General features: G+C 37.6%; 1 protein-coding gene across 1 annotated transcript in view; it reads left to right on the top strand.

Annotated features, from left to right (window-relative positions):
- SLC44A5 (solute carrier family 44 member 5) overlaps nt 1-14,752 on the top strand; it is a 448,857-nt gene that overhangs the window by 352,373 nt on the left and 81,732 nt on the right. Inside the window, exon 5 of the mRNA XM_060400325.1 lies at nt 8,446-8,530. Within this exon, the coding sequence (XP_060256308.1) occupies nt 8,446-8,530 (85 nt within the window). The remainder of the gene's footprint in view (nt 1-8,445; nt 8,531-14,752) is intronic.

Here is a 14,752-nt window from a genome sequence, read left to right as displayed (position 1 = left end):
GATGTTTGCTCCTTGGAAAAAAGTTACGACTAACGTGGACAGCATATTAAAAAGCAGAGCCATGCTTTGCCAACAAAGGTCCAACTAGTCAAGGCTACGATCTTTTCAGTAGTTTTGTATGGATGTGATAGTTGTACTATAAAGAAAGCTGAGCACAGAAGAATTGATGCTTTTGAACTGTGATGTTAGAGAAGACTCTTGAGAGTTCCTTGGACTTCAAGGACATCCAACCAGTCCATCCTAAAGGAGATCAGTCCTGAGTGTTTATTGGAAGGACCGATGTTGAAGCTGAAACTCCAATACTTTGGCCACCTGATATGAAGAAGTGACTCTTTTGAAAAGATCGGGATGATGGGAAAGATTGAAGGTGGGAGAAGAAAGGGACGGCAGAGGATGAGATGGTTGGATGGCATCACCAACTCAGTGGGCATAAGTTTGAGTAAACTCCAGGAGTTGGCGATGCACAGGGAGGCCTGGCGTGCTACAGTGCATGGGGTCACAAGGAGTCAAACACGACTGAGTGACTGAACTGAACTGAACTAATCTTACATATAGGTATTTAATCCATTTTAAGATTATTTTTGTATATGGTGTTAGAGAATGTTCTGATTTCATTCTTTTGCATCTAGGTCTCCAGTTTTCCCAACACCACCTACTGAAGAAATTGTCTTTTCTCCATTATATATTTTTGCCTCCTTTCCTGTACATTAGCTATAAATGTGTGAGTTTGTCTCTGGACTTTCTGTTCTGCTCTATTGTTCTATGTGTCTTTTCATTTTTAAACCAATACCACAGTGTTTTGATTACTGTAGCTTTGTTGTATAGTCTGAAGTTAGGAAGCATGGTTCCTCCAGCTCTGTTCTTTCTTAAGATTGCCTTGGCTATTTGAAGTATTTTCTCCTTCTGTACAAATTTTAAAATATACCTTTTTTAAAAGAATACACACTGATGGCCAATGGGCACTTGAAAAGATGATCAACAAATTAATTCATCAGAGAAATGCAAATTAAAACTACCACTAGTTATCACCTCATACCTTTAAGAACAAATATTTTCAAAAAAGAACACAAATAACAAATGGCAAGGATTCAGAGAAAAGGGAACCATTGTACACTGTTAGTGGAATTGTAAATTGATGCAACCACTGTGGAAAACAGAGCAGAGGTTTCTCAAAAGAACAAAAGATACAACTACCATATGACCCTGAAATTTCACTTCAAAGAAACAAAAACACTAATTTGAAAAGACATGTGTACTGCAGTCTTCATAGCAGCATTATTTATAAATTGCCAAGATAATGGAAGCAACCTAAATGCCCAACAATAGATGACTAGACAAAGAAGATGTGGGGTGTGTGTGTGTGTGTGTGTGTGTGTGTGTGTGTGTGCATACACAAATACATACAGTGGAATAGTGCTCAGCCATAAAATAGAGTGAAATTTTCACCATTTGCAACACCAAGGATGAACTTGGAGGGAATTACATTTAGTTAAATGGATCAGATGGCAGAGAAAGCAATGGCAACCCACTCCAGTACTCTTGCCTGGGAAATCCCATGGATGGAGCAGCCTGATAGGCTACAGTCCATGGGGTCACGAAGAGTCAGACACGACTGAATGACTTCACTTTCACTTTTCACTTTCATGCATTGGAGAAGGAAATGGCGACCCACTCCAGTACTCTTGCCTGGAGAATCCCAGGGACGGGAGCCTGGTGGGCCACCGTCTATGGGGTCGCACAGTCAGACACAACTAATGTGACTTAGCAAATAGATCAGATGGAGAAAGATAAATACTGTATCACTTATATGTGGACTATAAAAAATAAACAAGTGAATTTTTACAAGTACATGGGATTAAATTATAATAACTCCATGAGAGCATATCCCCCCAACAATCTGAGAGAAAATAATGTGAAATTTATACATATATTTTAGATTTTTCAGAATGTGAATGAACATCTAAATCAGTGATTCTCAACTGGAGCAATACCACTGCATAGGAGATCTTTGGGAAAATTGATTTTTTGATTGTTACAATGTTTTGGAGGTATTACTATCTTTTACTGAGAGGATGGGCGGGTGGGTGGGTGGGAGCCAGGGAAGATAGAAGCCTGGCAATATATAGGACAATTCTGCACTTCCTGCCAACTTTCCCATGTCCCACTTATGTAGGTGACAATGGGAAATGCTTTTAAATACTTGAATCTAGAACTTCTGTTTTAAAATCACACATTTTAATTTTTGTGTGGTTTTAATATCTACCAAGAAAATTTGAAGAAAGGTTGTATTTTTTGTTGTAATTTAATAAAATTTGTTCATTTAGGAAAATCATGTGACTAATAACACCACTTGTAGTATTTGAATCTCCTGCACAATTGCTTGAATCCTCTGGCAATTATAACGGTTTTATTCAATGATTCTATCTATAGGTGCAAGCATCTGACTATTCCACTGTGTCATCTAGTTTAGTTACATGTGAGCATTTGCATATTTATATGCATACAGTTTAATTTTAAATTAATTTTTAATTTATCATTTACATTACAGTTAGTACACTTTATTGTTTTTAAAAGAATTTGTGGTAGATAAGTTATGTTTTATAAATATTATTTCAAGATTTTTATAAAAGGAGCATTGTCAAATATTTGTTATAAAAAGGATGTGTTGAGTATGATAGGGCTGAGAGGGACTCACATAGCCATGATGCTATGGCACTATTAATTACCTTATATGCGGAGCCCTGACGTTTGTGGGGAAATAGTCTAAAACAGATCTATCCTGGAGAAACCCAAGCGAGTCATATATGTAATGTAAAATTTCCTAGTAGCTACATTTATGGGAGTAAAAAGAAACAGATGAAATTAGTTATAATAATATACCTTTAAAATTAACTATAAAACTCCTAGAGGAGAACATAGGCAAAACACTCTCAGACATAAATCATAGCAGGATCCTCTATGATCCACCTCCCAGAATGCTGGAAATAAAAGCAAAAATAAACAAATGGGATCTAATTAAAATTAAAAGCTTCTGCACAACAAAGGAAAATATAAGCAAGGTGAAAAGACAGCCATCTGAATGGGAGAAAATAATAGCAAATGAAGCAACTGACAAACAACTAATCTCAAAAATATACAAGCAACTTCTGCAGCTCAACTCCAGAAAAATAAACGACCCAATCAAAAAATGGGCCAAAGAACTAAATAGACATTTCTCCAAAGAAGACATACGGATGGCTAACAAACACATGAAAAGATGCTCAACATCACTCATTATTAGAGAAATGCAAATCAAAACCACAATGAGGTACCACTTCACACCAGTCAGAATGGCTGCGATCCAAAAATCTGCAAGCAATAAATGCTGGAGAGGGTGTGGAGAAAAGGGAACCCTCCTACACTGTTGGTGGGAATGCAAACTAGTACAGCCACTATGGAGAACAGTGTGGAGATTCCTTAAAAAATTGCAAATAGAACTACCTTATGACCCAGCAATCCCACTTCTGGGCATACACACCGAGGAAACCAGAATTGAAAGAGACACATGTACCCCAATGTTCATCGCAGCACTGTTTCTAATAGCCAGGACATGGAAACAACCTAGATGTCCATCAGCAGATGAATGGATAAGAAAGCTGTGGTACATATACACAATGGAGTATTACTCAGCCGTTAAAAAGAATTCATTTGAATCAGTTCTGATGAGATGGATGAAACTGGAGCCGATTATACAGAGTGAAGTAAGCCAGAAAGAAAAACACCAATACAGTATACTAACACATATATATGGAATTTAGGAAGATGGCAATGACGACCCTGTATGCAAGACAGGGAAAGAGACACAGATGTGTATAACGGACTTTTGGACACAGAGGGAGAGGGAGAGGGTGGGATGATTTGGGAGAATGACATTCTAACATGTATACTATCATGTGAATTGAATCGCCAGTCTATGTCTGACGCAGGATGCAGCATGCTTGGGGCTGGTGCATGGGGATGACCCAGAAAGATGTTATGGGGAGGGGAGGTGGGAGGGGGGTTCATGTTTGGGAATGCATGTAAGAATTAAAGATTTTAAAATTTAAAAAAAAAAATAAAATAAAATAAAATCCAATGGCTCACCAAAAAAAAAAAAAAAAAAATTAACCATAACCAAATATTATAATTTCAGATATAATCAACATAAATAGTATTAATGAGATATTTACATTCTTTTTTGTTATTTGTTCATACTGTCTTTAAAACCTGAAATATATTTCACAGTTATAGTATGACTCGCTTCAGATAAGCCACATTTGTGTGTGAAGTAGACATGTGGTTAGTAGCTATCCATATTGGACAGCACAGTTCTCAAATTTCCATGGAGAGAAATTGCAAGAAAGGGAGTAAAATGTGAGAAGCCCTTGCTGTACTAAGGGACAGAATCACTTCTACTGCATATTTCCTTTCGCCACCTCTCTTTTTCCCCCCCGCCATATTCCTCCAGTGGAAGTGCGGAGAGATGCGGACTTAATGAAGAAGACCAAGAGAACTAGAGGGACTTTCCTCGTAATCCAGTGGATAAGACTTTGCCTTCCAATGCAGGGGCTGCAGGTTCGACCCCTAGTCAGCAAGCTAAGATCCTGCATGCCTCACAGCCAAAACACCAAAGCATAAAACAAGTAATATTGTAATAAATTCAATAAAGACTTAGAGAGAGAGAACTAGATATCCTTGATTGAGGTGACTTGTTTGAACTGACCCTTGCAGCTTTCAGCTCAAAGTCTTGATGTTCTAGCTCAAACACAGAGCGTCTGCAGCAACACTTCTGTGCTAGAGGCTGCGTGGAAAGGTATAGCAGCCACTTAGTAATTCAAAACTACAAAATCAAGGAAAACTCTTCCCTTGACACTTCCATCTTCATCTTTCCCTCCATCGTCCCTCGGCATCGGATCCCTGTCAGCCAGATGCTTTGTCCTGCCAAGTACAAAGCTCTTTTGTACAGATGGCAGAGGCTCCAAAATTACCTGTGGTATCTCCTTTCCTACCATATGTGTCTAACATACTGCCGATCCTCATTATGCTGATATCTTGTAGTTTCCCACTGTTAACAAGCTCTCTCCTAATCTACTTTTTAGTAGGCAGCAGTATAGCGACTATAATCTAATGTTTAAACCATGAGCCCTAGAGAGCAACATTCCTAAGTTCAAACCCTGTTTATGCTGCTGAAAACCTGAGTGATCTTAAGTTCAAACCCTGTTTATGCTGCTTAAAACCTGAGAGATCTTAAGAAGTAAATAAAACTCCGAGCTGCAAATAATTGAAGTGAAAATAATATCCACTTCACAGGCTATTGTGAGACTCAAAGGAGAAATGGATGTAATACATTTAGCATAATACTTGATATATGTAAGCATTTAATAAAGTGAAGCCTCTTATTAAGACACTGTTTCATCAATCTATAATTCCTTCCCTACTCCTGGTCACCTTCCCGATTCCTTCTCAAATCCTAGTCATTTCCCAGTCTTTCCCAGGTCCCACCTCGTCTCCAAGTCTTCTATAGACCTTATTCTCTCATTTTCATGTGTTTGTTGAGAACTTTGACATAAACTAAACTGGTATTGACTTCTAGTACAGGACATACAGAGGTCATTTAGTAATTTCTCTAATTGGATGGCTGAGGATGACCAACAACAACAACAACAACAACTATTGCAGGTGTTACCACAACCCCTCAACCCCTCAGTCCTTCTAAGTTTGCTTGCAGCTATGGCGGATAGTTTCCTCATGCCCACTGACATGGCGGCATGAGCTGATGTTCTTCTATATGGTTCCTGAGAAGGTCCCCAGCATCACTGAGTCACCTCACTCACGACATTATCCCACTCACTAAGATGCCCTTTATTGACTTTGCTCCCTTCCCTGTCTCACTCTCTTCACTTTCACTTAACTAAAATCGCTTTGCTAATTAGCTACCTGCATCAGTGTTTGGTTTCCATGAAATCCAAGTAAGACAGGAACTTGCATTATTAGGTCCGCATTGTATGCCTAGTACCACATTAGGCATTCCACTTTATTTTCTTTCATATTCTCAGCATTCTTTGGGATTGGGTATTACTATAACCATTTTTAGTAACAAATTAGAAAGCCACAACTAAAACATTTCAGTGACTTTTTCAGGGTCATAAAAATATTAAGCAGCAAATGCTGCAATCCAAATGCTTCTTTCATTTCAGTTCAGTCACTCCATTGTGTCTGACTCTTTAAGACCCCATGGAATTCAGCGCACCAGGCTTTCCTGTCCATCACCAACTCCCAGAGCTTGTTCAAATTCTTATCCATTGAGTCAGTGATGCCGTCCAACCATCTCATCCTGATGCGAAGAACTGATTCATTGGAAAGACCCTGATGCTGGGAAAGTTTGGGAGGGGCAGGAGGAGAAGGGGACGACAGAAGATGAAATGGTTCTTTAGGCGCCCATTTTGAATTAAGCATGTAAAAAAGGACTAAAACATTTAGGGATAAAGTTTAAAGAAATGTATTACAGAAAATAGAGTTTGTAAAATTAGATCTCTTAGGTATCTGATGAACTAAGTTATAAAAACAGAATTTAATAAAACAGTGTCTAGAGACATTGTAAAAAACAGTGTCTAGAGACATTGTACATTGAACACTAAGTTGTCATTTAAATGCCTTATTTATAATCCACTTTCTTTATTCTGGGAGATGAAGATGGGAGAGAACTGCCTGAATGAGTCAGATTTTATAAGAAGGTATTTAGAAGATGAAACTGATTTAGTCTCTATGACATTGGAGAAAGAATTAGACAATGGAGACTTTTCTGGGTGCTTGGATACTAAAAGGAAAGGCTTGGATGGATGATAAAAATTGAGAAAAATTTCTTTTCCATATTAAAATTCTCATTCAGAATTGATTTATTTTTATCTTTCCAAGTCACACAGGCAGTGTATATATGAGTGATTGAATTGTAACGTGAACTGTCAAATCCATTCAGTGTGGGTAAGGAGATAGCTGGGCAAATGTTAAAAGAAGCAAAGGACAAAGAGATAGGTTTTTCATATGCAGAGGCAAACGTTCGGTGACCAATGCATCTTCCAAATTTTTAGGAACAGTTTTTTTTTTGTTTTTTTTTTGTTTTTTTTTACTTTTTATTTTATATTGGGAGTACAACTGATAAAAATGTTGTGATAGTTTCAGGTGAACAGCAAAGAAACTCAGCCATACACATACATGGTTTCATTCTCCCACAAACTTCCGTGCCACATGAAAGTGTTAGTTGCTCAGTCATGTCTGACTCTTTGTGACCTCATGGATTATAGCCTGCCAGGCTCCTCTGTCCATGGGATTCTCTAGGCAAGAATAGTGGAGTGGGTAGCCATTGCCTTCTCCAGGGGATCTTCCCAATCCAGGGAAGTTCCTAGGGAGATAGAAAGTGGCTCAGACAGTAAAGAGCCTGCCTGCAACATGGGAAACCTGGGTTTGATCCCTGGGTTGGGAGGTCTCCTAGAGAATGGAATGGCTACCTGCTCCAATATTTTTTCCTTGGAGAATTCCGTGACAGAGGAGCCTGATGGACTACAGTCTGTGGGGGTCACACAGAGTTGTACATTCCTGAACGACTAACACTTTCACTTTCAGGTTGCCACATAGAATTGCATTAATCAAATTAGAGAAATTATAAGCATTCAGTTAGAATTAGAGTATCTCCCAATTTAGCTAGCATATATTACTTTGTGTGGTTCTCTAATATAGCTGGCAAGTGTATAATTCTTAGAAAATAAGGATGATGAATTTATATGACCCTACCTAGCATCTTCAAAGAAAACAGAATCAAGTCTTCTATTTTATGAAGTTTGAAAACACTGGATATTTATAGGCAGTTTGAGATTATTAGACAAAATGTATACTGAATTTTTATTGTGTGTTACTTCAAAAGTTGCTACTGTTAGCCTTTACAGTGTCATAACAGATCATAAACAACTAGCCAATTTGAATTGGGCATTATAGTTTCATTTCTTGAAATTTTGAAATGGTCTTCACTTATGTATAGCCTAAAAGAATTACATCATAGTATTTACTGTAGATTTATTAGCTCTGATATGAAATCATTTCATTTTGAGCCCTAGCAAAAGTGGCTTCTTGCCAACCAAGCATTTGTAGTGTGCCCTCTAATTCGCATTTTAATAAATGTCATTTTCTAAATGTGTTACCTCATGCTTTGGCTAAACCCAGATGAATCCTGAGAGAATAATAAATGTGCTTTCTGACTGATTCATCCGTATTTTATTTTGCTTTTCATTAAGAAATTACTCTTTGAAGAAAATCAATAATCTTTTGTGACTGAAGGGAGAGGTTAGTGTGTTGCAGTGGTGCATTCTAACTTCTCAAATCAGACTGCCTTTAGCCAGCTGTTGCTGATTGTTTTGTCTTTTCTTGTTCCTACAGCCTGGGTCAATGGTGACCCCAGAAGAGTGGCCTATCCTACAGACAGCCAGGGCTACTTTTGTGGCCAGAAGGGCACCCCCAATGAGTGAGTATGGCCACCTCGCTGATTTTACTGTCTAAGCTGGAATGTGGAAATCACTTTTGCATTAGTCCTACTTAAGACTTCATAAGAGGACTGAAATTCATAAAATAGGGCTTCCATCCTCTTTTACCCAGAGACAGTTTATAAATAGGTGGGACATTTCATATTATTTGACTTAGACAAGATGTCATCATTCTGCAGAATTTTATTAAAATGCATGAAGACCCTGGTTAGTAAAAAATATAATTGTGATGGATAAATTGGACCAGTGAGCTTTATGAGAAGTCATATTTTAAAATGTTGTATGAAATGAGCTATTGGAAGGCTGAGATCTGAGTAGCTGCTAAAAAGCTAGACGGTACAGTAGTTAGAATAGTTTTTGTCACAGTTTCTATGGATAAACCATTCCATCTTTCAAAATGAGGGGCACACCTTGAGCGTCTTCAATGAGTGGCAGGTGGGCTTTTCAAGACAGCTAGCCTGCTGCTGACAATAACCCTGAAGCTGAAACAAACAAGAAAGAATCTTCCATCAAATTCCTTTCTAATGTTAATCATAACAGAAGTTTTCATTTCTGAAAGTAAGTTTTCTATCTCTTCATCATAAAGAAAAAACAAAACAGAAACCCACATTTTTAGAAAAAAAAATTCTTATTTCTCATTGGACCTTTTCTTTTCTAGTAATACCTGAGTTTTTATACGGTCTCCTGATTCTTCATAATCAATTTAGTTTCTATAAAAGTTGGTAATGAAAGGGTAAAAAAAAAAAAAAAAAAAAAAACCAACAAAGAAACAACAGCTCTCTCTACCACCAGAAACAGCAAAAACAAGGCTCAGAATATTTCTCTTCTATTCCCATGTCACACAAACTATAACTGTAGAGCTAATTATTCCAAGATATAAAACAGATTAAAAAAATAAGGTTAGGAAAGTGTTAACAAAATACAGGGAAGAATTATTATGGGCAATTAAGAAAACCAGAAATTTGGGTGAGGTTGAATGACATGATTTAATCATGTCAGGTTGAGTTTACGATATGTAAGTTGATGTCTACAAAGGTCATCATTGCCTATTAGAGACAAGTAAATTCCGAGCCAGGCTGGTAAGTCTTAGCCTCAGTAACTCAAAAAATCCTAGACATTGCCAACAAAACCTTCACACTATGAAGGACAAAGAAAGCACCAGGTGGTAAAAAGATCATACAGATCTCTAAATCGCTAGTTCTTCAAAATAGGCTATCTTTAAAAGGGCTTCTGTAACAGTGTTTCCTGGACTTAAGCCAATGACCCACTTATTTTCAACAAAAATGGGACACCATAAATTTCAGTATATTAAAGATCATTCAAAGACAATCCTAGAGTAACACTGATATGTTCTTTAAAGTATTATTTGTAATAATAAAATATTGGAAACTCTACAGATATCTAATAATATGTGGATGGAAGTAAATTGTGGCCCTTGTATTTAATAAACTATAATGGAGCCATTAAAAATCTGTATTGATAATTTTAAGAATTGATTATGTTAATTTTCCTCATAGTTTCTAGATTTTCTCATTATTGCGAAATTCAGGATTAAATTGAAGAAAGTAGGGAAAACCACTAGACCATTCGGGTATGACCTAAATCAAATCCCTTATAATTATACAGTGAAAGTGACAAATAGATTCAAGGGATTAGACCTGATTGAGTGCCTGAAGAACTACGGACGGAGGTATATATGAACATTGTACAAGAGGCAGTGATCAAAACCATCCTCAAGAAAAAGAAATGTAAAAAGGCAAAATGTTTGTCTGACAAGCCCTTACAAATAGCTGAGAAAAGAAAAGACTCAAAAGGCAAAAGAGAAATGGAAAGATATACCCATTTGAATGCAGAGCTCCAAACAATAGCAAGGAGAGATAAGAAAGCCTTCCTCAGTGATCCATGCAAAGAAATAGAGGAAAACAATAGAATGGGAAAGATTAGAGATCTCTTTAAGAAAATTAGAGATACCAAGGGAACATTTCATGAGAAGATGGGCACCATAAAGGACAGAAATGATATGGACCTAACAGAAGCAGACGATATTAAGAAGAGGTGGCAAGAATACACAGAAGAACTGTACAAAAAAAGATTTTCACGACCCAGATAATCATGATGGTGTGATCACTCACCTAGAGCCAGACATCCTGGAATGTAAAGTCAAGTGGGCCTTAGGAAGCATCACTAAAACAAAGCTTGTGGAGGTAATGGAATTCCAGTTGAGCTATTTCAAATCATGAAAGATGATGAAATTCCAGTTGAGCTATTTCAAATCCTGGAAGATGATGCTGTGAAAGTGCTGCACTCAATATGCCAAAAAATCTGGAAAGCTCAGCAACGGCGACAAGACTGGAAAAGGTCAGTTTTCATTTCAATCCCAAGGAAAGGCAATGCCAAAGAATGCTCAAACTAACACACAATTGCACTCATCTCACATAATGCTCAAAATTCTCCAAGATAGCCAGGCTACAACAGTACATGAACCATGAGCTTCCAGATGTTCAAGCTGGATTTAGAAAAGGCAGAGGAACCAGATATCAAATTGCCAACATCCATTGGATTATTGAAAAAGCAAGAGAGTTCCAGAAAAGCATGTACTTCTGCTTTATTGACTATGCCAAAGCCTTTGACTGTGTAGATCAAAACAAACTGTGGAAAATTCTGAAAGAGATGGGAATACCAGATCCCCTGACCTGCCTCTTGAGAAATCTCTATGCAGGTCAGGAAGCAACAGTTAGAACTTGACATGGAACAACAGACTTGTTCCAAATAGGAAAAGGAGTACGTCAAGGCTGTATGTTGTTCAGTTCATCTCAGTTCAGTTCAGTCGCTCAGTCATGTCCAACTCTGCAACCCCATGAACCACAGCACGCCAGGCCTCCCTGTCCATCACCAATACCCAGAGTTCAATCAGACTCACGTCCATCGAGTCTATGATGCCATCCAGCCCTCTCATCCTTTGTCGTCCCCTTCACCTCCTGCCCCCAATCCCTCCCAGCATCAGAGTCTTTTCCAATGAGTCAACTCTTCGCATGAGGTGGCCAAAGTACTGGAGTTTCAACTTTAGCATCATTCCTTCCAAAGAAATCCCAGGGCTGATCTCCTTCAGATGGACTGGTTGGATCTCCCTGCAGTCCAAGGGACTCTCAAGAGTCTTCTCCAACACCATAGTTCAAAACCATCAATTCTTCGGCACTCAGCCTTCTTCACAGTCCAACTCTCACATCCATATATGACCACTGGAAAAACCATAGCCTTGACTAGATGGACCTTTGTTGGCAAAGTAATGTCTCTGCTTTTGAATATGCTATCTAGGTTGGTCGTAACTTTCCTTCCAAGGAGTAAGCGTCCTTTAATTTCATGGCTGCAGTCACCATCTGCAGTGATTTTGGGAGCCCCAAAAAATAAAGTCTGACACTGTTTCCACTGTTTCCCCATTTATTTCCCATGAAGTGATGGGACCAGATGCCATGATCTTCGTTTTCTGAATGTTGAGCTTTGATCCAATTTTTTCACTCTCCACTTTCACTTTCATCAGGAGGCCTTTTAGTTCCTCTTCACTTTCTGCCATAAGGGTGGTGTCATCTACATATCTGAGGTTATTGATATTTCTCCTGGCAATCTTGATTCCAGCTTGTGCTTTTTCCAGCCCAGCATTTCTCATGATGTACTCTGCATATAAGTTAAATAAGCAGGATGACAATATACAGCCTTGACGTACTCCTTTTCCTATTTGAAACCAGTCTGTTGTTCCATGTCCAGTTCTAATTGTTGCTTCCTGACCTGCATATAGGTTTCTCAAGAGGCAGGTCAGGTGGTCTGGTATTCCCTTCTCTTTCAGAATTTTCCACAGTTTATTGTGATCCACACAGTCAAAGGCTTTGGCGTAGTCAATAAAGCAGAAATAGATGTTTTTCTGGAACTCTCTTGCTTTTTCCATGATCCAGCAGATGTTGTCAATTTGATCTCTTGTTCCTCTGCCTTTTCTAAAACCAGCTTGAACATCTGGAAGTTCACGGTTCACGTATCACTGAAGCCTGGCTTGGAGAATTTGGAGCATTACTTTACTAGCGTGTGAGATGAGTGCAATTGTTCAGTAGTTTGAGCATTCTTTGGCATTGCCTTTCTTTGGGATTGGAATGAAAACTGACCTTTTCGAATCTTGTGGCCACTGCTGAGTTTTCCAAATTTGCTGGCATATTGAGTGCAACACTTTCACAGCATCATCTTTCAGGATTTGAAATAGCTCAACTGTTACCCTGCTTATTTAACTTATATTCAGAGTACATCATGAGAAACAGTGGGCTGGAAGAAGCACAAGCTGGAATCAAGATTGCCAGGAGAAATATCAATAACCTTAGATATGCAGAGACACCACCTTATGGCAGAAAGTGAAGAAGAACTAAAGAGCCTCTTGATGAACATGAAAGAGGAGAGTGAAAAAGTTGGCTTAAAGCTCAACATTCAGAAAATTAAGATCATTGCATCTGGTCCCATCACTTCATGGCAAATAGATGGGGAAACAATGAAAACAGTGACATACTTTATTTTGGGGCTCTAAAATCACTGCAGATGGTGACTGCAGCCATGAAATTAAAAGATGCTTGCTACTTGGAAGAAAAGTTATGAACAACCTAGACAAAATGTTAGAAAGCAGAGACATTGTCAACAAAGGTCCATCTATTCAAGGCTATGATTTTCCCAGTAGTCATGTATGGAATGAGAGTTGGGCTATAAAGGAACCTGAGCACTGAATAATTGATACTTTTGAACTGTATTGTTGAAGAATATTCTTGAGGGTCTCTTGGACCACAAGGAGATCCAGCCAGTCCATCCTAAAGAGATCAGTCCTGGATGTTCATTGGAAGGACTGATGTTGAAGCTGGAACTCCAATACTTTGGCCACCTAATGCAAAGAGCTGACTCATTTGAAAAGACCCTGATGCTGGGAAAGATTGAGGACAGGAGGAGAAGGGGATGACAGAGGATGAGATGGTTGAATGGCATCACTGACTCAATGGGCATGAGTTTGAGTAATCTCTGGAAGTTGTTGATGGATGAGAGGACTGGCATGCTGCAGTCCATGGGGTTGCAAAGAGTCAGACACAACTGAGTGAACTGAACTGAACTATGTTAATTTTCTTCATAGTTTATGGATTTTGTTTCATGATTATGATTGCCTTCCTCCTGAAAGTAACATTTAATTATATTTCTCCAGGATGTCTATGTTTATGACAATTTATAAATTGCTTAATACACTTGCAATTTGTTTTTGTATATGGAATGAAGTAAGAATCAAACTTCCTTTTTTTTCCAGCTGTAAAGCCAATGATCTTAGAATAATTTGTTGAAAATTATGCTGTTTGTCCTGATTTCTGATAACACTATTATCATTTGGTAAATTGATATATATGTTTCTCAGCCATCTATGCTTTTCAGTATACATATTTTAAGCCTCCCAATGTTTTAATTCTTATATAAATGTGTATTAATTTGAAAGGTTAATAGGTTATTTCAAATGTTTATGAGAGGTTTTAGTAGTTAATGAAAATATTTCTGAAAATATCACGTTTCAATCATTAAAACAGTATGGAATTATCACAAAACTAGGCAGAAAGAAATAAATACCTTTACAAATATATATTTTGAATGTGATAAGGTGGGATTTCAAGTCAGTACCAAAGAATGGATTATTAAATAAGTGGTACTGAATCAACTGAAATGCTATTCATAAATATAAAATCAAACTGGATATTCATTGCATACCTTATGCCAAAATGAATACTTTCACTTGGAAATTTAAATACAAAATATACAGCCCAAAAAGTAACAGAAGAAAATGCAAGAGTGGGTTTATAGAATAATGGGGAAAACAACTTTTTCTAAACTTGACACCAAAGCCAGAAAATGTAACAAAGATGTTAAAGAATATTATGATACAATGTAAACCCACTTTAACCTACAAAGTGGTATATAAAGTTAAAAGGTAAGCAGAAATTCAGGAAAAAATGTTTTTCAACATATATATCTGACAAAGGGTCAAAAGCTTTATTATATGAACTACTTTTACAAAATCAGAAAAGGAAAAGAAGCTAATTCAATATAAAAGTTGGAAAAAGTATTAAAAACAAAATAACATGATATAATAACCAATAATAATAGAAAGTGCTGTTCAATCCCAGTTTTTAAAGAAATGCAAATTA

This window comes from Ovis aries, chromosome 1 (genome assembly GCF_016772045.2).
Source record: "Ovis aries strain OAR_USU_Benz2616 breed Rambouillet chromosome 1, ARS-UI_Ramb_v3.0, whole genome shotgun sequence".
Taxonomy (NCBI): Eukaryota; Metazoa; Chordata; class Mammalia; order Artiodactyla; family Bovidae; genus Ovis; species Ovis aries.
This window is presented reverse-complemented; position numbering and strand designations above follow the sequence as displayed.